This window comes from Prionailurus bengalensis, chromosome D3, assembly GCF_016509475.1.
Source record: "Prionailurus bengalensis isolate Pbe53 chromosome D3, Fcat_Pben_1.1_paternal_pri, whole genome shotgun sequence".
In the NCBI taxonomy this organism is placed as follows: Eukaryota; Metazoa; Chordata; class Mammalia; order Carnivora; family Felidae; genus Prionailurus; species Prionailurus bengalensis.
Window position 1 is genome coordinate 11,113,445 of NC_057356.1, and position 20,824 is coordinate 11,134,268.

General features: G+C 57.2%; 1 protein-coding gene and 1 long non-coding RNA gene across 3 annotated transcripts in view; both read right to left on the reverse strand.

The window, feature by feature from the left end:
• Positions 1 to 1,951: 1,951 nt before the first annotated feature.
• LOC122469981 lies at positions 1,952 to 5,303 on the reverse strand. Its single transcript, XR_006293789.1, has 2 exons — positions 5,192 to 5,303; positions 1,952 to 2,608 (listed from the first exon to the last, which is right to left on the reverse strand). It is a non-coding gene; the product is annotated as an uncharacterized LOC122469981 (long non-coding RNA).
• A 4,692-nt stretch (positions 5,304 to 9,995) lies between these two features.
• RBM19 (RNA binding motif protein 19) overlaps positions 9,996 to 20,824 on the reverse strand; it is a 151,017-nt gene continuing 140,188 nt past the window's right edge. The window contains exon 25 of one of the 2 annotated variants that reach the window (XM_043557683.1): positions 9,996 to 10,118. In XM_043557683.1, coding sequence (XP_043413618.1) covers positions 10,050 to 10,118 — 69 coding nt within the window. In that variant the 3' untranslated portion in view covers positions 9,996 to 10,049. Of the gene's footprint in view, positions 10,119 to 19,383; positions 19,801 to 20,824 lie in introns of those variants that run through there. The other variant, XM_043557681.1, reaches the window with a different exon arrangement.

Genomic DNA, 20,824 nt, shown 5'->3' on the forward strand with positions numbered 1-20,824 from the left:
TCTCTCTCTGTCTCTGTCTCACTGTCTCACTGTCTCTCTCTGGCTCCCAGTCTCTCTGGGGCTCTCCGTCTCCCCCCTGCCTCTCCATCTCTGGTCTCTGTCCCGGGCGGAGAGCGAGCGAGCAGGCAGCAGGAGGAGGGCTCGGGCGTGTTTGTCCAAGGCGAGGCGCATTGATCCTCCTGCCCGCGCCGCCATCGGGTAAATCCCGGCCGCGGTAATGAACCTCCCCACACAGCGCTCTCAAAGCACACACCAGCCCTGGCCCCAGCGGTTAATATTTAACTGAATAAGGGCCATAAATATGGAAAATGGGACTTTTAATTAAATAAGCAGCTTTTAAAAGGGCCCTTGGGCGGGAGAGGCTTTTGTTTAAATATGATTGATTTGACATGTCCTTTGCTCCCACGCTCTCCGGGCTGTGCTCCGACGGTAACTCTCGGCCCCAGCCCCGGAAGCAAGGTGGCCGAGGCCAGACTCTGTCCTGCGGCAGGGAGGGGGGCTCCCCGCCGGAGGAAGAGGGGTGTGGTGGGAGGGAGGCATCTGCGGGGGGCTGGGATTCGAAATCCAGGGGCCGGGGCTGTGCACATTTGGGTTACACTACATCAGAGGCCGCCTGCATTTGGGGGATGTGCATTTCATTTTCCCTAAGGAGTGGGAGAGTTGGGGAGGGGGGCTCCAGATCCCGGCCTGTAGGTTCCCAAACACCTGGGTGTAAGCCGTCACCCAGATGTGCACCCTTTGGTGGTCCAGCTCGGGGTCCTTCCCTCTGTGCCTCGGTTTCCTCATCTGTAATATGGGGATAAGAATATCACCCACTTTACAAGGCTGTGTTCAGATAATGTGCATTCCAGTCCACGGCAGGCCCCATGAAGTGTTAGTTTCCTCTCCTGGCGTCCACCAAGATCAAGGCCGGAGCCTGTGTGACCACTCAGAGGCCTGACGTGAGGGACCTGACGCCCAGAGACGTTAAGTAATCAGTCTGGGGCTGCCCAGCTAGGGAGCAGGCGGAGCTGGACTTAGAGCCCAGGCCTCTTTGCCTCCAGTGCCCGTATGTTCAGTCCCGTGCGGTTTTAGCCTGATGCCCTGGTGTAGACGCATGTCCTGAGACTCGTGTCCAGTTTGGCCCTGACCCCTCTGAGCTAACACAGAAGTCACCTCCCCGGACAGTCCTGCAGAGGCAGGAGGCGCCTGGACTCCTCTCCTTGTGAGCCCAGAGCCACGCGGGACGAAACTCTGTGCTGTGTACGTTTGGGAGGGGGCCTCCCTCCTAGACTGTCCCCTCCCGATACCGTCAGCCCGTGCTAAAATTCTGCCTTCCCGGTCCCTCCCCTGTCCCCGCCCCATTTTGCACCAGTATGCAAAGTCGGCTGTCGGCATTTCCGTCCTGGGCGACAGAACTGCCTCCTGCCTGAACTCTCTGGCTGGAAACCCGCCCGCACACACCCCTGTTCCATCCAGAAGCCAGAGGCCAAAGGCTTCCACTTGTTACACCTCCATCTCCCCCTGCTGCGAGCCGCAGACGTCGGCCCAGGGAAGGCCTTCCAGCTCTCGGTCCAGGCCGCATCCCTGCTGTGGGCAGTGACTCCCGCCAGGCCCAGGGGACTCTGGGAACCGGGGAGACGGGGAGCAAAGGTTGGGGTGAGGCCAGGTCCCTTTGGTGTCAAAGGAGATTAGGAGTCTGGCTCTCAGCGCTGAGGACTGGGGCTGAAATCAGCCTGTGATCCCAAGTGAGGTGAGTTCAGAGGCCACCAGCTGGTTCCTTTGTGTGTCAATATTCACGCGAGAGTCACCTAATTGGGGTGGGTCAGCCACCGGACAGAGCCAGGACGCTCGCCGGGAGAAGGGAAGGGGACTGATGGCCCCCCAGGCGCTGTGTTGGGTGCTTGACCCAAGGCGGCTCGTTCACAACATTAATATTCTTACCGATATTACTAATACAGAAGTAGCAGGAGAGTGGTGACCACATATATTGAGTGCCTATTAAATTCAGGCTCGGTTCCCGATGATTAATTAGACCGTCTCATCCCTCCAGCCTGCGTGTGAATTAGGTACCTCATCCTGCAACCGAGAAGATCGAGGCCTGACACGGGCGAGTCTGGGGTCCAGGGCCAGAGAGCTTGAATGAGGGACGGGTACTTGGATGTTGCGGTCAAGGATGACCGTCCCCATTCTCCTGAGGAGGAAAGCGAGGCTCAGAGAGGGCTCGAGCTTGTCCAAGGCCACACAGCCTGTCGGTGGCACAGCTGAGTTACAACCCCTCCGGAGGCCACATGCTGGAACCATGGCATCCCGGGACCCGTCAGCCACTCCATTTAGGGAGCACAGAAGCACTTTGCCTGGAACGTTCTGAGTGGAAGCCGGGGCTTCAACAGCAGTCAATACAACACACGTCTCTCGAGCGTCTGCTATGTGCCCGGTGCTGGGCACCGGACGTTTCCCTGCCCGCTTGCAACTCACCTTCCGGGGGAGGCGGTACACGTCGATCGCACGGTCGTGCCTGCAATGACACATCGATACCGTGCCAAGCGCTACTGAGCTGAGGACAATTTCATGGCGCCACCAGACTTGGCCAGCAAGCTCGGGAGAGGTAGATCCTTGAAGTGAGGATCTGAAAGATGACCAGATGCCAAGTCAGCAAAGAGGGAAAGGAAGAGCATCCTGGGCGGAAGGAACGGCACAGGCAAAGATTTAACATGCGCTTTCCCATTGAATCTGCACCGGGAGGCGAGTATTAATACCCCCATTTAATAGAGGAGGTAACTGAGGCTCAGAACAATGGGAGCCTTGCCTCGGGTGCAGGGCCTTGATCTTGATCCAAGTGTGTCTGATGCCAAGTCTGATGCTCCCCCCCCTGCGCTCCCACACCGTTGCTTAGACATGACATCAAGTGGTGATAGAAGGAAATCTTCCCCTGGGGGGTAAAAATACGGCAAATGGGCCTGATATTTGTGTCAGACATAGCTCTTTAGACTGCGATGGGAGAAACCCGACTCACGCTGACTTCAGCAAAAAAGGAAATTTATTGTCTCCCGCAACGAAAATCCAGGGCTGGATGGATGTATGGCTTCAGGCTCAGTGGGATCCAGAGGCTCCAACAATGTCATCAGAGCTTGGTGCGTGTCTCTTTCCCTGATCCTGCGTCCTGGGTGTTGGCTTCGTTTGTGACAGTCCCTGGAAGCCCCTTGCTTACCTCTTCCTCACTGTTAGCGGTCCAGGAATAACGAGAGACTCCAGAAAATAATGAGACATCCCCGGATTCGCTCCAACTGGACCAAGGTGCCCATCCCCGGACCACTCAGTGTGGCCCGGGGTGGGGGTGGGGGAGGCTGGAATGTCCTGATTGGCCAAATCTGGGTCACATGCTCATCCTGGGCCAATCAGTGAGGCCAGGGGGCGGGAGTGCTTCGGCCAGTGCTGAGTCAGGTGATCACCCCTGCCCTCGGAGGTGGGTGGGCCTCACCCAAGCTCTAGGGCCCCAGAGGGGCCGGAAGTGATCGTGCATTGAGGGGAGAAGAAGGAATGTGAAAGGTACAAACACCAATGGATCCCCAGAGAGACGGAAACAGAGAAGGCCTTCGTCTCCGCTGCATTTTGCTTCACACAGGGCACGCTCCGAGAGATCATCGGTTTGCCCCTCGCACCCCCTGGTGGGGCCGGCATCGCAGACCTTCAGGGCACCCGCTAAGCTCCCGGGGTTTTCCGGCCTAATCTTGCACCTTTCCTTCACCCCGTTTCACCCCCAGAGTCCGGGGCAGGCGGGGAAGGAGACGGGATGTCTCTGCTCTTCAGTGCCGGCACGGGTTATCCCCACGGCTTCTGTCTCTCGAACACGTACCGTGTGCGCGAAGGACGTTCAGAGTCTCGTCTCATCCTCCCGCAGCCCTTGGCGGGAGGTATCATCAACGCCCGTGTTTGAGAAGAGGGAACCCAGGTTCAGGGAGGTGTGGTGACCTGCCCGAAGTCACCGTGATGATGCCACAGAGCCAGGATTTGAACTCCGGCCGTCTCCGTCTGAGTCAACAGTTTCATGACCTTGACACTTTACCCTGTCTCGGGATGGATCTCTGCGACTGGTTTTAGCAGCACTGGGCGTCCGCATGACCCTAAGAGCGAGTGCCTACCGTTTACGTCCTGGGCGCCCTGCCCCTGCCCCATGCTAGTCCTGTTCCTGATTTTTTTTTTTTTTAATAACAGTGTATTTGCTTATTCATTTATTTTAAATGTTTATTAATTTTTGAGAGAGAGAGAGAGAGAATAAGTGGGGGAGGGGCAGAGAAAGAGGGAGACACAGAATCCGAAGCAGGCTCCAGACACCGAGCTGTCAGCACAGAGCCCCACGCGGGGCTCGAACCCACGAACCGCGAGATCATGATCTGAGCTGAGGTCGGGCGCTTCACTGGCCCCCAATGTATTTATTGATTCAGCAAGTCTCTATTGGACACCTATGACCTTAAGTGACCTCCTTTCCAGGCGGAGCCGGGGACGGGGCCTCACAGGACGTGTTTTGCGGCAGGAGGGTGGGCAGGAGACGCCAGCGGGAGGTGAGGGGAGCCCGGATACGGCGGAGGAAGGAGCCGGACAGAGGCGAGGTTGCAACTGGGGTGTGGCCTCAGCCCGATCCCACGCCCCCACTCTTGAAGCAAGGGGCGACTCTTACCCTGAATCAACCAGGCATCGGCTGTGGGGTGCTGCGGCAAAGCCCCCGCCAGGGGGCAGCCCCCGTTGGCGAGGGACACGCCTCTGGAGTGGGAAGGGCTTGAGCGGCCAGCCCAGAGCGGGGGTGGGTGCAGCGGGCATGAGTGACTCGGGCGGGGTACCGGCCGCATCTGCCACACCGGCTGCGTTTGGGGCACCGGCTTCACGGAGCGTGACTCTCCTGTGCCTGACACGCTAGACCCGCGACCAGGCCGAACTCCCCCTGCAGCCTCTGGAGCAGCTACAACCCATCTGACCGATGAGAAAGACGAGGCTCTCTCGGGACCCGAGCCGAGCACAACGTGAAACCCACCGGGTGTCTCCCCAGGCCCGTCCTCGCCCCCCCCCCCACCCCCCACCCACGCAGGCCGTCTGCGGCCTTCGAGAAGGTCAGCGGCGAGGTGCAGACCCAGCCGGCGGTGGGCGGGAGCCCGAGCAGAGGACGGTTTTAACGGCCTTGGCATTGTCTGACATTTGGGTTTCGCTAATTACTCACGAGCCCGACTTAACTGCCACTTGGATTTTATGGAGTTCTTTGGAGTTGCCACTTCCGCCCGACTTCTGGAGGCCGCCGGGCCTCTCGCCACCTGACTCAGCCCCGGTTGCTGGCCACGCGCTGGCCCCCCGCGCGCACGGCTCCCCCGTGCCCCCAAGCACCCCAGGCGGTACGAGGGACCCCGTTTGGCCGATGAGAAAAGCCAAGTTCCCGGAGGGGCGACTCGCTGCCCCTGTCCGCCAGCTGGGAAGTCTGGCGTCACAGCCGGAGCCTTTCCGCTGTGCTCGCGGCCTCGGCACCCCGGTCAACAGCTCTCAGCACCCAGAGGAGCCCCACGCTTCTCTCTGCCCCCCTTGTTAGGGCTGTAGGGAGGGTAATGAGAGCCCCGCTCGACCGGTGGGGAAACCGAGGCAGGAAGCCATACAGCAAAGAGGTTAAAAGCACGTTCCAGCGTGCCGTAGGGGGTCTCTGGGTTGGTGGCCCGGCTCCCCACCAACCGGCTTTGGGCACCTCTCTGGGCCTCAGTTTCCTCATCCGTAAGATGGGGGTAATAATAGTACCCGCCCCCTAGGCTGGTCAGGAGGATGAATTTTAAGTGTTGAGGACAGTGTGTGGTGCACCTACTGGTCATTATTATAAAGGTGACTCCAGGGTCAGTTTGGGGGCACTGCTGTGTGTCCCTCCGCCCCACCCACATCCCCGGGGGCTTGGCTCCTCTCTCGGCAGCCAGTGCTCTACAGGAACTCCCCACCCCGGCAAGTGCCCTGGTCGTCGTGACTGGCACCGGCCACGGTTTCTGTGTTCAGGAGGAATCCCAGGCACCAGATAGGAAAATCTCTTTCAGGGAAAGGGGGGAACTTTTCTCAGTCTCCCCCAAACCATCACAGCAGAGCAAGAAGGGCCCCCCTCCCCCCACTCCCCGCTTTGTAGGTGGGAAACTGATAGGGTATCAACAAACATGTGTGGGTGGATGGATGGATGGATGGATGATGGATAGGTGGATGGATGGATTGGTGGATGGATGGACAGATGGACGGATGGATGGATGGATGGATGGACAGATAGATGGGTGGATGGATAGGTGGATGGATGGATACGTGGATGGATAGGTGGATGGATGGATGGATGGATGGATGATGGATGGATGGGTGGATAGATGGATGGATGGACAGATGGATGGATGGATGGACGGATGGATGGGTGGATGGATGGATGGATGATGGATGGATTGGTGGATGGATGGATGAATGGATGGATGGACAGATGGATGGATGGATGGATGGATGGATAGATGGATGGATGGTTAGATGGATGGATGGATGAAGAGTCACCTGTGAAACACAGAGGCAGCACCTGCCAAGTCCCAGGCTAGGCGCTGGGATTCAGCAATGAGCATTGCCGCCCGGTAAGGTCACTTAGCCTGCATTCTGCACACCTGCAGGGGACAGTGGTCACGAGCCACGAGGTCGTAGGCACCCCTAGGATGTGCAAGGTGGTGGCCCTACGTCTGAGACACCATCTGTATTCCCAAGGAGTCCATGGATGGGCCGGGGGTGGGGGGGGACAGAGGAAATCAGCCGTGTGGGAAATGCGATCATAATCGTACGAGGAAGCCTCTGTGGCATTTTTCCAAGAACGGAATGCACGACTGTGGGTGTTTGTTGCCACCTCTCGCGAGGCCCGGAAGGTGAAGGTCACCGCCACCACCGCACAGAGGAGGAAATGGAGGCTCAGGGGGATGAAAAGAATCTGCCCGGAGCCACACAGGAAGTGGTGGATGAAGGATTCAAACCCACGCTGGTCTGGTCCAGAACTGTGGGTCCAGGACGAGGGAGTGTCCGCCTCTTCGGAAGAACGGGGGACGTGGGGCTGGAGGGCTTCCCTCTGGAATGTGGCGCCCGGGATGGGTAATGGCCAGAGCAAAGGCCATCTGAGCCAGAAGCTTCTTAGTAGACCTCCTCTTCCTCCTCCTCCTCACCTCCTCCTGGGACGGGATTGAAACTGACTTTAGCTCTTTTGTGTTCCGTCTGGAAAGCGGACGTCCTGCCCCCATGGGGGCTCTGCTTCTGCTCTACCCCCTGCCTGTCCCCAAATTCCAGTGGCTTTCAGCACCCCACCAGGCCCTCCAGACAGCTGACATTTTACACTGCCCCTGTGGTCAGCTTTGGGCAGTGATAACAGGATTAACCCCGTGGAGGCAGATCACTTAATTAAACTTTGGGAGGAGGAACACTGTCTTCCTTCCTGGTCGCGGCTCCGGGAAAGGGGAGTGGGGGCTCCTAATTGGGCAGCCTGAGGGATTTCACCCCCACCCCCACCCCCCACCCCTGCCCATGGTCAATTCTGGCTCAGACAAAGGCAGAGAACATCCATCCGTCATCCCTCCACCTGAACGTCCATCCCACAAGTACTGACTGAGATCCTCACCCGTGCCCGGCACCGTGTTATCGCAGGGAGAGATAAGTGGTGTACCTAAGTGGCTTCCAACGTTGGTTTGGCCGATAGAATGTCCCAGAAGTCATGCTGTGCCAGCTCCGTGTCTAGACCTCGAGAGACCTTGTAGCTTCTGCTCTTCCTTGTAGCTCTGGGCAAGCCTGGGAGATGAGCGACCGACCATGTGGAGGAGAGCCGGGTCCTCCCAGCAGAGGCCGTTCTGGGCCAACCGTCAACCAGCTGACGCCTCGATTGCAGGTGCCACCTGACCCACAGCTGACCACTGATGTGTGAGAGAGCCCAGGCAGAGCCAAACTGTGACCCACGGACACACAAAGCAATACTTTATGGTATTGTTTTAGGCCTCTGAGTGTTGGGGTTATTTGTCTCGCAGCATCATCGTAGCAATAGCTGACTGATACACCTCCCCCTCGCCTCTGTATTAAATCCAGCCTCCCCGTGCACCTCACCTCTTCCCACACGTCCCCTCCCTCGCTCCCTCCCCTCGCTCTTTCCTCCAGCCATGTTTGCCTTCTTGCCCGTATTTCCTTGTAAGTCTTGCTTTTTATCTGCCCCCAGCCATTCAATCTGGCCCGGGGCAGGTCCCCGGTCAATGTCTGAAGAATGACTGACTTGATGAATGAATGAGTGAACACAGCGATCCTTGCACATAGGGGATGTAACTGCTGAGTGGCAGAGATGATGTTGCCAAATCCCAAACGCTGCACGCTCTCAGGGAGGTCAGGGGTGGGAGGAGCAGTCTGTCAAGAAAGCCTTCCCGGAGGAAGTGATGTCTGAGCTGAGACCTGAAGGACGAGTGGGTACCGATCAGGTGAAGAGGGCACGGAAGGGCATGTCAGGCAGAGGGAACAGCAGGTGCCAAGACACTGACGCTGCAGGGAGCATGATAAGCTCAAAGGGATGAGGGGGGCACTTCGTCTTAGGTCTCGGACCTCAGGACCTCCCTGGCCCGCGACAGGAACTAGCGCTAGACCCGGGCAATGGAACAAACCACTGTATAGACCGATGGTGGCCCGTGAGTGAACCCTGGGCTGCAGCGCATTTCGGTCCATCAGTGATACTGGGGCCCAGCGACACCGTTTGCGTCCACGTTGTTTATGGCAACTCCGCTCTTCTCTGCAACGGCGGCAGGGGTGAGGGGGTCACCGCAGGCCTCCGCAGCTGAAAATATTTACCATCAGCCCCTTTACAGAAAGAGCCTGCCCGGCCCCTGCACCGGACAAACAAAGAATGTCGATGACCTTCTGCCGAGGGGACAATGCACCGTGCTGGCAAGCCGAGAGAGTCACTCCCAGCCGTCCAGAGGCTGCTGGCCCTTCCCGCGGGCTTCCTCCCCCTGCTGTGACTCAGGAGGCAGGGAAGGCCAGACCCTGCCTTCTGCGGAGTGGCTGTGTCCCAGCAGAGGACGGGTGTGGGGAGGAGGGAGGAGGACCGGCGGACGGGGAGTTGGCCTTTTGGGAGACCTGTGATCATCCTCATTCTAGACACGGCCCACGCGGTATTTCTGAGCCTCCTGGCCACCCGCTGAGGTATCACAGCCCCCTTTTGCAGAAGGGGAAACTGAGGCCCGCGGAAGTGAAAGTGACTTGCCCCGGCCCATGCGGGTGGGTGGTAGGGTTACGGCCCGAACTAGTTTGACCAGATTCTGTGGTTTTTCTACAACCTGCCCCCTTATGAGCGTGTGTTCCTTTTACACACGAGAAAGTGACACCCTGAGGCATCACCCGCGGTTGACGTGGGTGACCCACGGGTAGTTTCCCTGTACTTTTCGGTTTCTACTCTTATTACAAGTGAGCGACTGCCATATGTGAGACACATCATGTGCAACGTCCACTTCGTACGATTATGGATTAAGTCATGTTATCCCCCCCCCCCCCCCAGTTTACAGATGGGGAAACTGAGGCCCAGGCAGGGTGGCGATGTGCCCAAGCTGGGGTCAGGATGGTGCTGGGACTTGATCCCACCCCCTCGGCCCTCTCGGCCGGTAGCTTTCATCGGCCTTTGGCGGACCTCAGGGTTGTCGCCTCCCACACCTTGTGTTTTCGTGGTCTGGGGTCTCCAGAATGTTCCCGTCTGGGATCTGCTGTGTGGGGGAGGGGTGCAGGCGGTAAGCGAGGAGGGAGCGATTACCCCTGTTTGCTCAATGGGGAAACTGAGGCCCGAGGGGGAGAGTGGGCCCGTCCGGCGAGGACAGCAGGTCAGGTCGGCAGACTCCCCCCTTCGCCCAGTCCCTTGATTGGAGCCCACAGCCCCCGTCCCTCCCTCCCGCCCTCCCCAGGTCGGTCCCCCCCAGGGAGGGCCGGGGAGGACAGTGATGGATCTGGGCCAGGCTTCATTTTCATTCCTTCTCCACTTCTCCTGCTGCAGACCGATGACAAGTGAGGACGTCTGTGACCCGGAGAAATTATCTTCCCTTCTCTTTCACGGCATAATTTTCTGCCCTCTCGTCTGGACAAGCCTGGGTGATTTTTAGCTACAAAAAAAGGGGGGAAATTATCATTCAGAAAAAAAAAAAATAGAAGGAGTCTCCTAGCTATCCGACAGACAGGCTGTCTCCCGGGTGAAAATGAAAATCTCCTGTCCTGTGAGCCCCGGGGACTTCGAGGGGGGTTCGTCCTCGCGGGATGACGGCGGGCATCCCAGAAGGCAAGGCTTGGGGCCCCAGAAGTGTCCAGCTGTCCTCGGCGGATGGGGTACCGGTGGTTTTTCTGGTGCACCTCAATGCCCACCCACACGTGCGTGCCCACCTTGAGGACTTCGGGGCGAAACAGCTTGGTTGTGGGTCACCCGTGAGTGCCCCCGCGTCATCTGACAGGCCAGCCTCACGGTGCCCAGGACCCGGGCAACTGTCCACCCAGCTTGCAGCTTTCTGGAAGTTTCTCTCCCTGCCCCACCACCCAACGCGCACAGACACACGGCCACATGCCCCACGCGTCAGCAAGGAAAGTATTTTTGACTTTCCAAAAAAAATCTCTGTTTAATTTTTCTGATTTGAAGCTTCAAACGTTACAAGCAAAGGCTGAGCAAGGGAAGGCCCATCTGTTTCCTCAACCTTGTGAGTAACCATCGCTAATGATTTGGTGTCCATTTTTTTCCAGACTTCTCCGTGCAAACACCATGATTATAAAAACGCAGATGTGCGTGCGCACACACACACACACACACACACACACACACGCCAGTTGTAAAGCCACTAGCACTGGACTTGAAGGGTGTAGTTGCCAGCATATGCTGGGCTAATTTGGCTCTGCTATGTGATCTTGCCTCTCTGGGCCTCAGTTTCACCATCTGTAAAAGGGACACAGTAACAGCATTAAGGGCTCCTGGGAGGACAAACTGGGATGGTGTGTGTTAACCACGTATAGCGTCTGGCGTGGCAGATAATATCCCCCCAGGTAATAGCTGCCGTTACTATTATTAGCTCTGGATGTGGCTTTGCACTGAATGGACTGGAGGAGGCTGTGTTTTTGTTCTGGAAGCAACCGTGGGGCTTTGCGGCAAAGCAACTCTCCTGTACCCTCTCCCCCAACCTGTGGCTGCAACTTGGAGGTCAGAGGTGAGCCTCGCGGGGTTGGCGTGGCCCCTGAAATGACGCACGTGCCCACCCCTTTTGCGACCACTGAAAACGGTGTTCCTTCCTGGCAGAGAACTTTCATTTTTATCAGATACACAGGGTGGTCCTGGGGACTGGGATCCGAACGCTCTCAGGCAGCGTTCTGAGGCGGCTGGGAGTCCCAGGGACCCTTTGCAGGGCCCTCCTTTTCTACCTTGCCCTATGTGGGACCAGAATGTCCTCACACACCTCAACCCCAACAACAGACTGCATCAGATTGCAGAAGCGGGTGTGAGAACAGAGAGTCAGCCACCCCAGGTCTGCGGAAAGGAGAAGCCGTTCTGCCCCCGTCCCCACGTTCAGTGTAGTGCTTGGAAAATATCATGAGCTTTCCACGAAATACGTTACGTTAATATGTAATTGAGTTTATTGGTAGTATTGCTAAATGAATTAAGTATCTTTACATGTCTCAGTTTTAACTGCTGAACAGTACCTATTAATGGATGGCACCCACATAAATGACATCTCTTTGAGGTCCTTACTGTTTTAAGAGTGCAAAGGAATTGGGGCGCCCGGGTGGCTCAGTCAGTTGAGCATCCGACTTCGGCTCAGGTCATGATCTCGCGGTTCGTGGGTCCCAGCCCCGCGTCGGGCTCTGTGCTCACAGCTCAGAGCCTGGAGCCCGCTTCGGACTCTGTGTCTCCCTCTCTCTCTGCCCCTCCCCTGCTGGCGTTCTCTCTCACTCTCTCTCTCAAAAATAAATACAAAACATTAAAAAATTTTTTTAAAAAAAGAGTGGAAAGGGGTCTTGAGACTCAAAAATTTGAGAACTGCTGCTCTACCAACTTAACTGGTTGAGAGAGAAGGGGCCAAGAAGATTCTGACTCTAACCCAGGGAATGGTGGCGGTTTTGGCGGAGGAGCATCCTGGGGCGTGTGGCAGGCAAAGCAGGCCAGGGTCAGGCAAAAGGGGCAGATCAAGGATCAGGCCAGGGTGCCCGGGGGCTCAGTCATTAATCTGACTTCAGCTCAGGTCATTATCTCACAATTCAAGAGTTCAAGTCCTGCATCGGGTGAGCTTGAACCCCGCTTCAGGTGAGCCCTGCTTCTCTCTCTCCCTCCCTCCCTCTCTCTCTCTGCCCCTCATGGGATTCTCTATTTCTGTCTCTAAAAAAAAAAAAAAAAAAAGGATCAGGCCAACTGGACCCTAGCCAGGGACAGCCAGGACAGCCATCCTTAGAGGACATACAATCAGCGATAGACATGTAATAATAAGGAGAAAACAGTGTTTTCTAGAACTCTTGTTGGGGGAGACTCAAAACAGCTCTGTAACACTGTAAGGCTCTTGGAGTAGGGAGGGTGATCCCCAAGGAGTTTTTTCACATAACAAAGATGTTTGCTAAACTGCCTTCGTACGACCATGTGTCTAGGAACTAATGGCGAAGCCACTGCTTTGCTGAGGACGATATGCAAGTTCAGAGCCGGAGCGGAATTGCAGTGGTGCCTGTAGGAGAGGCCGAGCTCTTTCTTCCACCAGGGGGCACTTATTCTTACCGTCTCCCCAGGAAGCTCTCTGCTGCTCCTTAAAACAATGCTGAGCAAATATCTTTAGTGGCTCTCAGCCTGAAGGGGCACCAAATCATTAGCTCTGCTGGGCAGAAAGAACATTTGGGTTGATTACAAGGAGGGCAGAAATGGAGAAACAGGTGGATCCAGGAAAGAGGCAGTTGAGGATTCCGGGGGAGGAAAGGGCTCCCGTGCCTCTCAGGGTGGGCTTACGACATTACAAGACTCAGGGTCCAAAGTGCAGACACTGGCTCTCCCATCAGGAAGAGACGCTTGCCAAGAAGCATCCTCGGGGCGACAGGTTAGGTATGAACCCCAAGCAGGACCTCGAAGGCAGCTGGGGATAGGAAGGAAAGTTCCTTGGCCAACCAGCATGGATTGTGTGATATAGGAAACCTTTTTCTTAACAGAACACGTTCGGAGGGCTGCGGGTCGACACGCGAGACTCCACTGTGTTTGCGGGCTGGAGGCTGATAGCGAGGGGGTCCATCGGCCTTGGAAAGAGGCTAAACGGCTCTGCTCCCCTATGTTCCCGACACTTCCTGAGAAAGGGGCGTGCTTTCTGTGTACCTGAGGAAACGCTGAATGCTGAATGCGGAGGAAACCCTGAAATGAGGTGCTGAAGCACGGCTGTGCTGTGCGGCTGGGGTGTTCCCTCCACCTGCAAGTCCCAGGGTCTCGGGGCGGGGGTGGGTGGTGAGCTGTGAGAGGGACAAAGCCATGCCAGCCTCCAGGCGGGAGGGGTGGTGGTCTGGGGATGAATAGGATCTGGGTGTGTGTGGGGGGTGGGGGTGGGGACTGTCTACTCTCACACCCTGCTTCCAGAATGCTCTAGAACATTCTGGAACATTCTGGAACATGGGGTGGGCTGTGGGCTCAGTCACCGAATCTCCCTCCAGCGGGGGCGGGGGGGCAGGCAGGAAATGGTAATTAAGGAGGGCTTAACAAAGGAACAGAGGTGTGGGCGAGGCGAAGAGGCACCACGAAGAGGGGTGAAGTGCCTCGGGACTGGCGACAGTGGGGAGCCATTACAAGTCGGCTGCCGGAGGTAGGGCGCCCAGAGAGCTCGTGCCTTCTCAGTGGGGTCCACATCACCTCCAAAGGGGCAAAAATGGGTGCCTGGGAGATGAAACGAACTTACCTTTTGATGTCTGAAGCATAAACATGCGTACCTAAACAGACACCCAGTAGGTCTGCGGTGTTGCGATTTTAGCGGTGGGGGAGTCATTAGGAAGGAGTCGAAGGGGTCTCCGTAGGGGGATGGTAATGAATAGAGAACAAAGAAGCATTGCGGTCACTGATGGCGCCCACTGCCAGTCAGACGATGGGGGGGCGGGGGGACCAGTCAACCCCGGGTGACCCGCCAGCCGGGGGTCTGGCAAATGAATGGCCCAACCTCTTTCCCCTCTGGCCTCTCATCTTCTGTCAGGGCCTCCCCCGGGGCCAAACACAACTTGATCCTTGAAAGGGAGTCCCTTGACGCCTTCTACCTGGGCCAGCCTCCTGGGCACGGAGTGGGGTGAACGGCGGAGACCAGATCCGGGGCCAGATGCAAACGGATGATGTCCGGCACCTGATCCTGAGTAGCCCTTATGAGCGGCGCGGCTTTGGGGGAAGGTCTATCTGACACCAGTTTCGGCCTGGCTTCCCAGCTCTCTGTTGGAAACGATATCGCTCTCTCTCCCTCTCCAGGCAAGAAATTGGGTCAGAAGCTGGGTGGTTCAAAAGTATGGCCATCATGGTACCTGGGCGGGGAGGGGGGCTTACGGTTTAATAGGGAGTTAGACTTGCAGACAGGGCAGTTCCTCTGCAGAGATGTACAAAGGTCATGGGAGGTGAAGAATCCAGAAGAAGATTCCAGTTGGACGGGACCCCGAAGAGACAGGTAGAGCTCTTCATGCTCCCGAGGCTGGTCTGCCTCTGTGCCCCCGTTTGTGCCGTTCCACCCTGGAATGCTTGTCCGTGCCCTCTCGTGTGACCTGTCCAACTGGACGTCCGTCTTATCCACAAAGCCTTATCTCCTCTGACACAAGGTCTATGCCAACTTCTTTCCTGAGATGTCTTGGAGCAGAGACAATCCCAACTTTTGATTATTTCTGGGATCTTGTCTCCTCTAATAGACAGTGAACACCTGGGGGGGGGGGGGGGGCTAGGGTCACCCTTGAGACAGAAGTCCCAGAGCCCAGGGTTGCTACCCATCAAAATGACCGGGGGGCACCTGCAATGCCTGTTAAACACACACACACACACACACACACACACACACACCCAAACCAAAACGGACACCATAAAAAGCAAAAAAACCCCAACACCAAAAAAAAAAAAAAAAACACAAAACCTAACAACCAGAAACTTAGCCGGGAGTTCTGAGATGCCCCCACTGTCCCGGATGAGCCATTACAGAATCTCTTGGGGTGGGGTCAAGGTGTATGTCTTTCAAAAACTCCCCAGGGGACTCTAATGCGCATCCAGGTAAAACAGGATAAATCACATAACAGACTTGACTATTGGATTACATACGCACGTGGGTATCTGTGGCCTTTTTATTTGTTTTTTGGAGCTACAGCTTAGACAAAAGGCACATCTCACTGCATTTGTACCCGTGTAAACCCCTGCGTGACCGCCACCCAGATCAAGGCGCGGGGACGTCTGCAGCCCGTCGGCGGGCTCCCCTCAAGGGCAGTGGAGTCGCGCAGCAATTTTGTGCCTGGCGTCTTCCACCCACTGGGCACCGTCGGTGAGATTCGTCCACGCCACGGTCTAGTCACCCGTTTCTGCTGCTGAGAAGACATCGGCGTCCCCATGGACGCCACACCTGGAACTTTCCGGGCGTAGACCGGCCGGCCCGCGGGGCAGCAGGCACACCGTGGGTCTTCGACAAATGTTTGCCGACTGCCTGCCATTGTGCCGCAGAGCTTAGGCAGAGAGCCGTGTGACGGTTTCTCTTGGCCCCGCTGGCCCTCGACCTCAGGTCAGGGAGTGGATTAAGGGGTCAGGACTGGGACTGGCCTGCTGCTGGGTACTGGGAACCAGGGCTCACACACTCAACGCCACTGAGGCCTCCCTCGATGCCAGGGTATCTGGGTCGTTGTACGATTTCCATTTCAATGCACCTCTCTGCTTAAGAATGGGCCTCTTGAGAGAACAAAAAAAAACACGGAATACATGTCCTTTTTTTTTTTTTTTGTCTTCTGCATCAAGAATTTGCACATTCTCGTCATTTTTCTCTCCTATTGCACAGAACGTTTGTCACGACGTGCCTCCCAACTCTGGAGACCCAGGGGGATAGCACGCGGGCCCTGTCAGGGCTTGTGCCGGAACATTCTCGCCTCTCTCTCCTTCCTGTTTGTTTTCCACCACCCCTGGCTCCTTCCCCACCTCCATTCCACGATCCCGTGAATTGAACCCCAGAAAGCAGTCTTTTCCACACGGCGACGTCTGCCCACCCAACTTGCTCTTGGGTGAACTGAGGGTTGCACGGAGAACAAGGATCCGTGTCTAGCCAGACTCGCTTCCCCTTAGCCCTTCCCAGTAAGGAAGGGGGACTTGAAGTCCCCCAGTAAGGAGGGGACGTGAAGCAGGAGTTCTCGGTTTCGTACAGTGAACATTCCGCACTCAAGTAAACAGCAGGTTCATTGTGTCGTCAAAGATGGTTCTTCCACACGGGGCGCTCCATTTCAGAATCTCAAGGCTGTGGCTTTCGAAACCAGACACACCCACTCACTTCTCTCCGGCCCCGGGTCCTCACCCTGTGTACCAGCCTGGGCATTCTTTTGGCAAATAACACAACAACCAACTAATTGTATCTTAAAGACGGACGGGGACTATTCTTCCAATGTACTGAAGAATCTGGAGGTTGCTGGTGCAGATTTTCAACGGCCTGCCTGTCTCTGCAATTCTCACGGCCTTTCCCTCAAGGGGGCAAAATAGCCGCGGCAGCTCCGGGCATCACGTCTAAATCAAAGGCAGTAAGAAGTGGGGAGGAGCGAGGGAGGGCCTGCGGTTTCCCTACCCCTTTTATCAGGAGAACAAAACCTTTTGCTGGAAAGCTACCAGATTTCTGCTTGGGTCTGATTGGCTAGAACTGTGTCTCCCACGCCTCTGGCTGCCACGGTGCCGGGTAGGCAACACGGACGGAGGGGCTGGGAACCACCGGTTTTCCCGCGGTGTCTGCCACATCCTGTTTTCACCCCGTCTCCCACACTTCACCGTTGCACCCTTTACCTTTCTTGTCTAAATGAACAGCAAGCCCTCTACAGTGGCCTCTGCGTGGCCGGGCACCTGTCCACTCCGTCCCTCCGTCATCCAGCTTTCAGTCCTTAGCCACATGGTCCGTCTGCCTCCGGACCTTTGAACTTGCTGGTCTCCGCCCAAGATGCTGCAGTCCGCCTCCGATGTCGCCTTCCTTTCTGGCCTCGACTCTTGGCTTAAAAGTCACTTCCCCGGGGCAAGGCCTCCCAGGCCACCACCGCCAGCCGAGCCGGCCCTTTGCCCACTAGCTCTCACCGCTGCTTGAAATTGTATTATCCCTTCGTTCCGGGTTTAGCGTCTGTGCTCCCACGAGGCTTCAGCAGGTAACGTCCCCGTGCGAAGCACGGTGCCAGGGTCTCAGCAAGTATTTGCTGAATGCATAAGTGGCAGGAAAGGAACGCTGGAAGTCTGCCGGCAGGTACCAATCGGCAGGCGGGGGCTACGGCTCAAATACGGGACCTGAAATGGCCCGAACGGCACCGTCGTTAGGAACAGAATGTGCGTGTGTGGGCGCTCACACATCCACACGCTGCACAGTGAAACGGGACAAGGAGAGACGAGCAGAGGAATTCTGAGGCATGATAAGGGCGCTTTCATGGCTTCTCACCCGCCTTTGGGCTTCCTTCCCGGACCATGAGGCTGGACGGGCAGCACCAGGGGTCGGAGGACGGAACGAGTCATTCGCAGTGACTCATTTATAGGCCCAGATGCATTTCTTTCCCCGTGGGCCCAGTGTCGCAGGCTCATGATGATGGGGCCACGGCACGGGGGGACCGGGCTGCATTTCACACGCAGGGCACCTGCACACCTCTCTTGGGGGAGCACCCAGCCCCCGCCCGGGGGTCGCAGGGGGCGCGTGGGTACTTGGCACGGAGGCCGCCGCGGTTGCCTGTTCAACGCCCCGGCCGCCTCCCACCTTGCTGCCCCCTCCTAAGCGTCATCCCTGCGCAAAGGTCGTTTTTGTTGAACGCTGACCCTCCCAGGGCAGGGCCCGGTCCCTCGCCTTTACCACCCCAGTGCCGAGCACCCAGTGGGCGCTTATTAAATGCTTGTTGCTCTCATGTCCGAACCACGCTTTCCTCCCATCTTCCAGAAGACGCTGTACCTCCCGTGTGAAGTTTATTCAATTCATTCTGGTCTTATTAACCCCACACCCGACTGGAAGCTCTTTTCAGCACAAGGGCGGTGGCCTCGCCTCTCAGGGCGCAGCCCCGGGCCCGGCCCATCACGGAGCTCTGCAAACACCTGCTCCCCCGAGGCGAGGCCCTCTGGAAGCCTCTGGAAGAGGGGGGCCACCGCGGGCGCGGCTTTCCCAACGCTCGTCTCGTGTGATGGCCCTGCCACTGGGAACTCAGAGCAAAGTGAGCTGCTGTGTTTTGTAAGAGGAGGTCGGGAAGACGTCTGAGGACACCTCCCTCTTCCCTTGCCTTCTGCCTCTGGAACACTCTGGACCTCAGAACATCGGTGACTCGTGCGAGGAGACGTTAAGACAACCAAGTGGGTGGATGGACAGAGCAATGGGAATCGGTGTCCAAATGCTTCCAGGACCCTCTGGGTGGAGCCTCAGACCATTCTTCACCCTCTTCCCTCCTGGACAATCTCGAGCAGCCATGACATCCCCTCCCCCTGCAAGGGGCCCTGTCCTTTCTCCGACTGCTGGGGTCTATCCATCCAGCCGAGGTTGCTTCTTCGAGACCTCCCCCCACCCAAGTTCGGCTCTGGCCCCAACTTTCGAAGGCGTCCGGGGAGGGTGAGCTCACGCACTGGGCATCCACAGCCGGGACATCTCGGGAGGGGCAAAGCCCACTCTGCGTGCGTGGGTGGCCCCAGGTGGAGGATGTGGGGGCAGAGGGCGGGAGGGGAGATACCAGGCAACAAACACCAGGGACCTCAGTAGCCTCTCCTCTGTCAGGGGAGGGAGGGCCGCCGTCTGGGCCTCGGGCGGAACCCGCAGAGGAGGTCCAGGCCTCTCCTCTCCAGCGATGCCGTTATCAGAACCCGGAGAGGGAATCTGAATAAAGACGAGCCGGAGAGAGAGCGATCCGGCCCCCACCGCGGTTTCCAGGCGACACACAGGCTGTCGTGGCCGTTGTCATACAAACCCTTTCCCCGGAAGACGGCGGGTCCCACGGGGAGAAGGGGTGAGGCGGAATATTTTATCAGCCATGTACATATGTAACCAGAAATGGGGCTGAAAAGCAAAACCTCGTTTCCCTGAATAGGGGGAAGGGAGGAGGGGTGGAGAGGGGCTGGCGGAGGTGGCTGGAAGGGACTTATCTCTACGAGGTCAACGGCGAGAACACGGCTGTGACCATGGTTCTCGCCCTCCGAGTTGTCAACGAGCAAAATGTCCACGCGGAGGGCTGTTCTGGGGACGAAGTTCAAAAGGCATCTTGTTTTCGCATTTAGAAATAGGAATCCAATATACATATAAAAGGTGAAGGGAGAAAAGGAGTAAGAAGTATTTGAGAACCGTGCAGGAACGAGCCAGATTTCTCGCTCACGGGCCACCTTCCAGTCGTGGTTCGAAGACAGTTTTGCTTCTGTGGGCAACGGGTCCTAAGTCCCGGCTTCCCGTGCATTGCATTTCCGGGATCAGCCTGCAGCATGGGGCCGGGGTGGCGGGGGGTGGGGGGAGGCTGTGTCCGTGTGGTGCTGGGACAGAGAGAGTCCGGCTTCCCCCTCCGGTCTATCCAGGTATGCCGAGTGGAAGGCGCGGTCTGTCCTCTGCTCCGAAAAAGGCAGCCGTCTCTTCTCTGCCCTGGTGAGCTCCATCATCCGAGGATCTAAAGAATGAGGTTAAAAATAATAATAATAACAATAATCGTGGGGCGAGACACCTGCTTTGCCCAGGACCGGGCGTGAAAGGGACCAACCTCGCCAACACCCACCGGCCCTCTTGCCCGGGGAAAGCGCCCGCCCGCAAGGTATGGTGAAGGATGCTCTGTCGCGCCAGGCGGGGAGGTCTGGGCAGGGGGCTGGGGAGAAGGAAGACCCCCATGTTGTCCGGAGACCGGCCCGTGTGCGCCTCTCCGAGGAAGAGAACGTGGACGGCACACCCTCTGGCCGCAGCTCACCCGAAAGTTTGTGAGGTCAGCAAAGTTAACGCGGAGACGGATGGAGACAGGGAGAGGAGAGAAGAGGGAAGCGAGGGGGAGAGAGGGGTGAGAAATGCAAGAACCCATCTGGGCAATGCATCACATTGAAATTGCCCCGCATTAAAAATTCACCAGCCAGTGAATTTTCAAGGGATTTGTAGTAATTAGATGACAAAATGCTGGCAAATCTCAGGCTTGCCAAAGATGTTACTCAGGGGTCAAAGACTCGACACTTTCGGCTGGGTAATTTGTAAGTGTCAATCACTCCCAGCCATCAGAGAGCAGGCAGGATCTAACGGCTGCATTCTAACTAAGGCGAGACGAGCCTTCAGCCGGCCGTCCGCCAGCAAACCCCCAGACCCCGCGGCCGCCACCCCGCCTGGGGCCCCGGAGCCACACCGGCCAACCCAACTCTCCAAGTTCTCGTTTGATTTTATTCCCCTTTATCCTCCTCGGACGTCCCTCCTTCAAGGCGGAGAAAATGTCCTGTGGCCAGAGCCTCTGGAAGTTGAGAGCTCTGCACTGGGGCATTGGTGGGGGGGGGGGGGGGGGACACCCAGCCCCGGGGCCTCAGTTTTCTCCTCTGTCAAAGGGGAAAGAAGAGTCACCTCGCAGGGGCATTCTGACTGAACCAGGAAGCTCTCTGCCGACCTGACAGAGTCAGTAGCTCAGGGTCGACGCGCCCTTGCCCCCGGAGCTGTTCTGGGCTCAG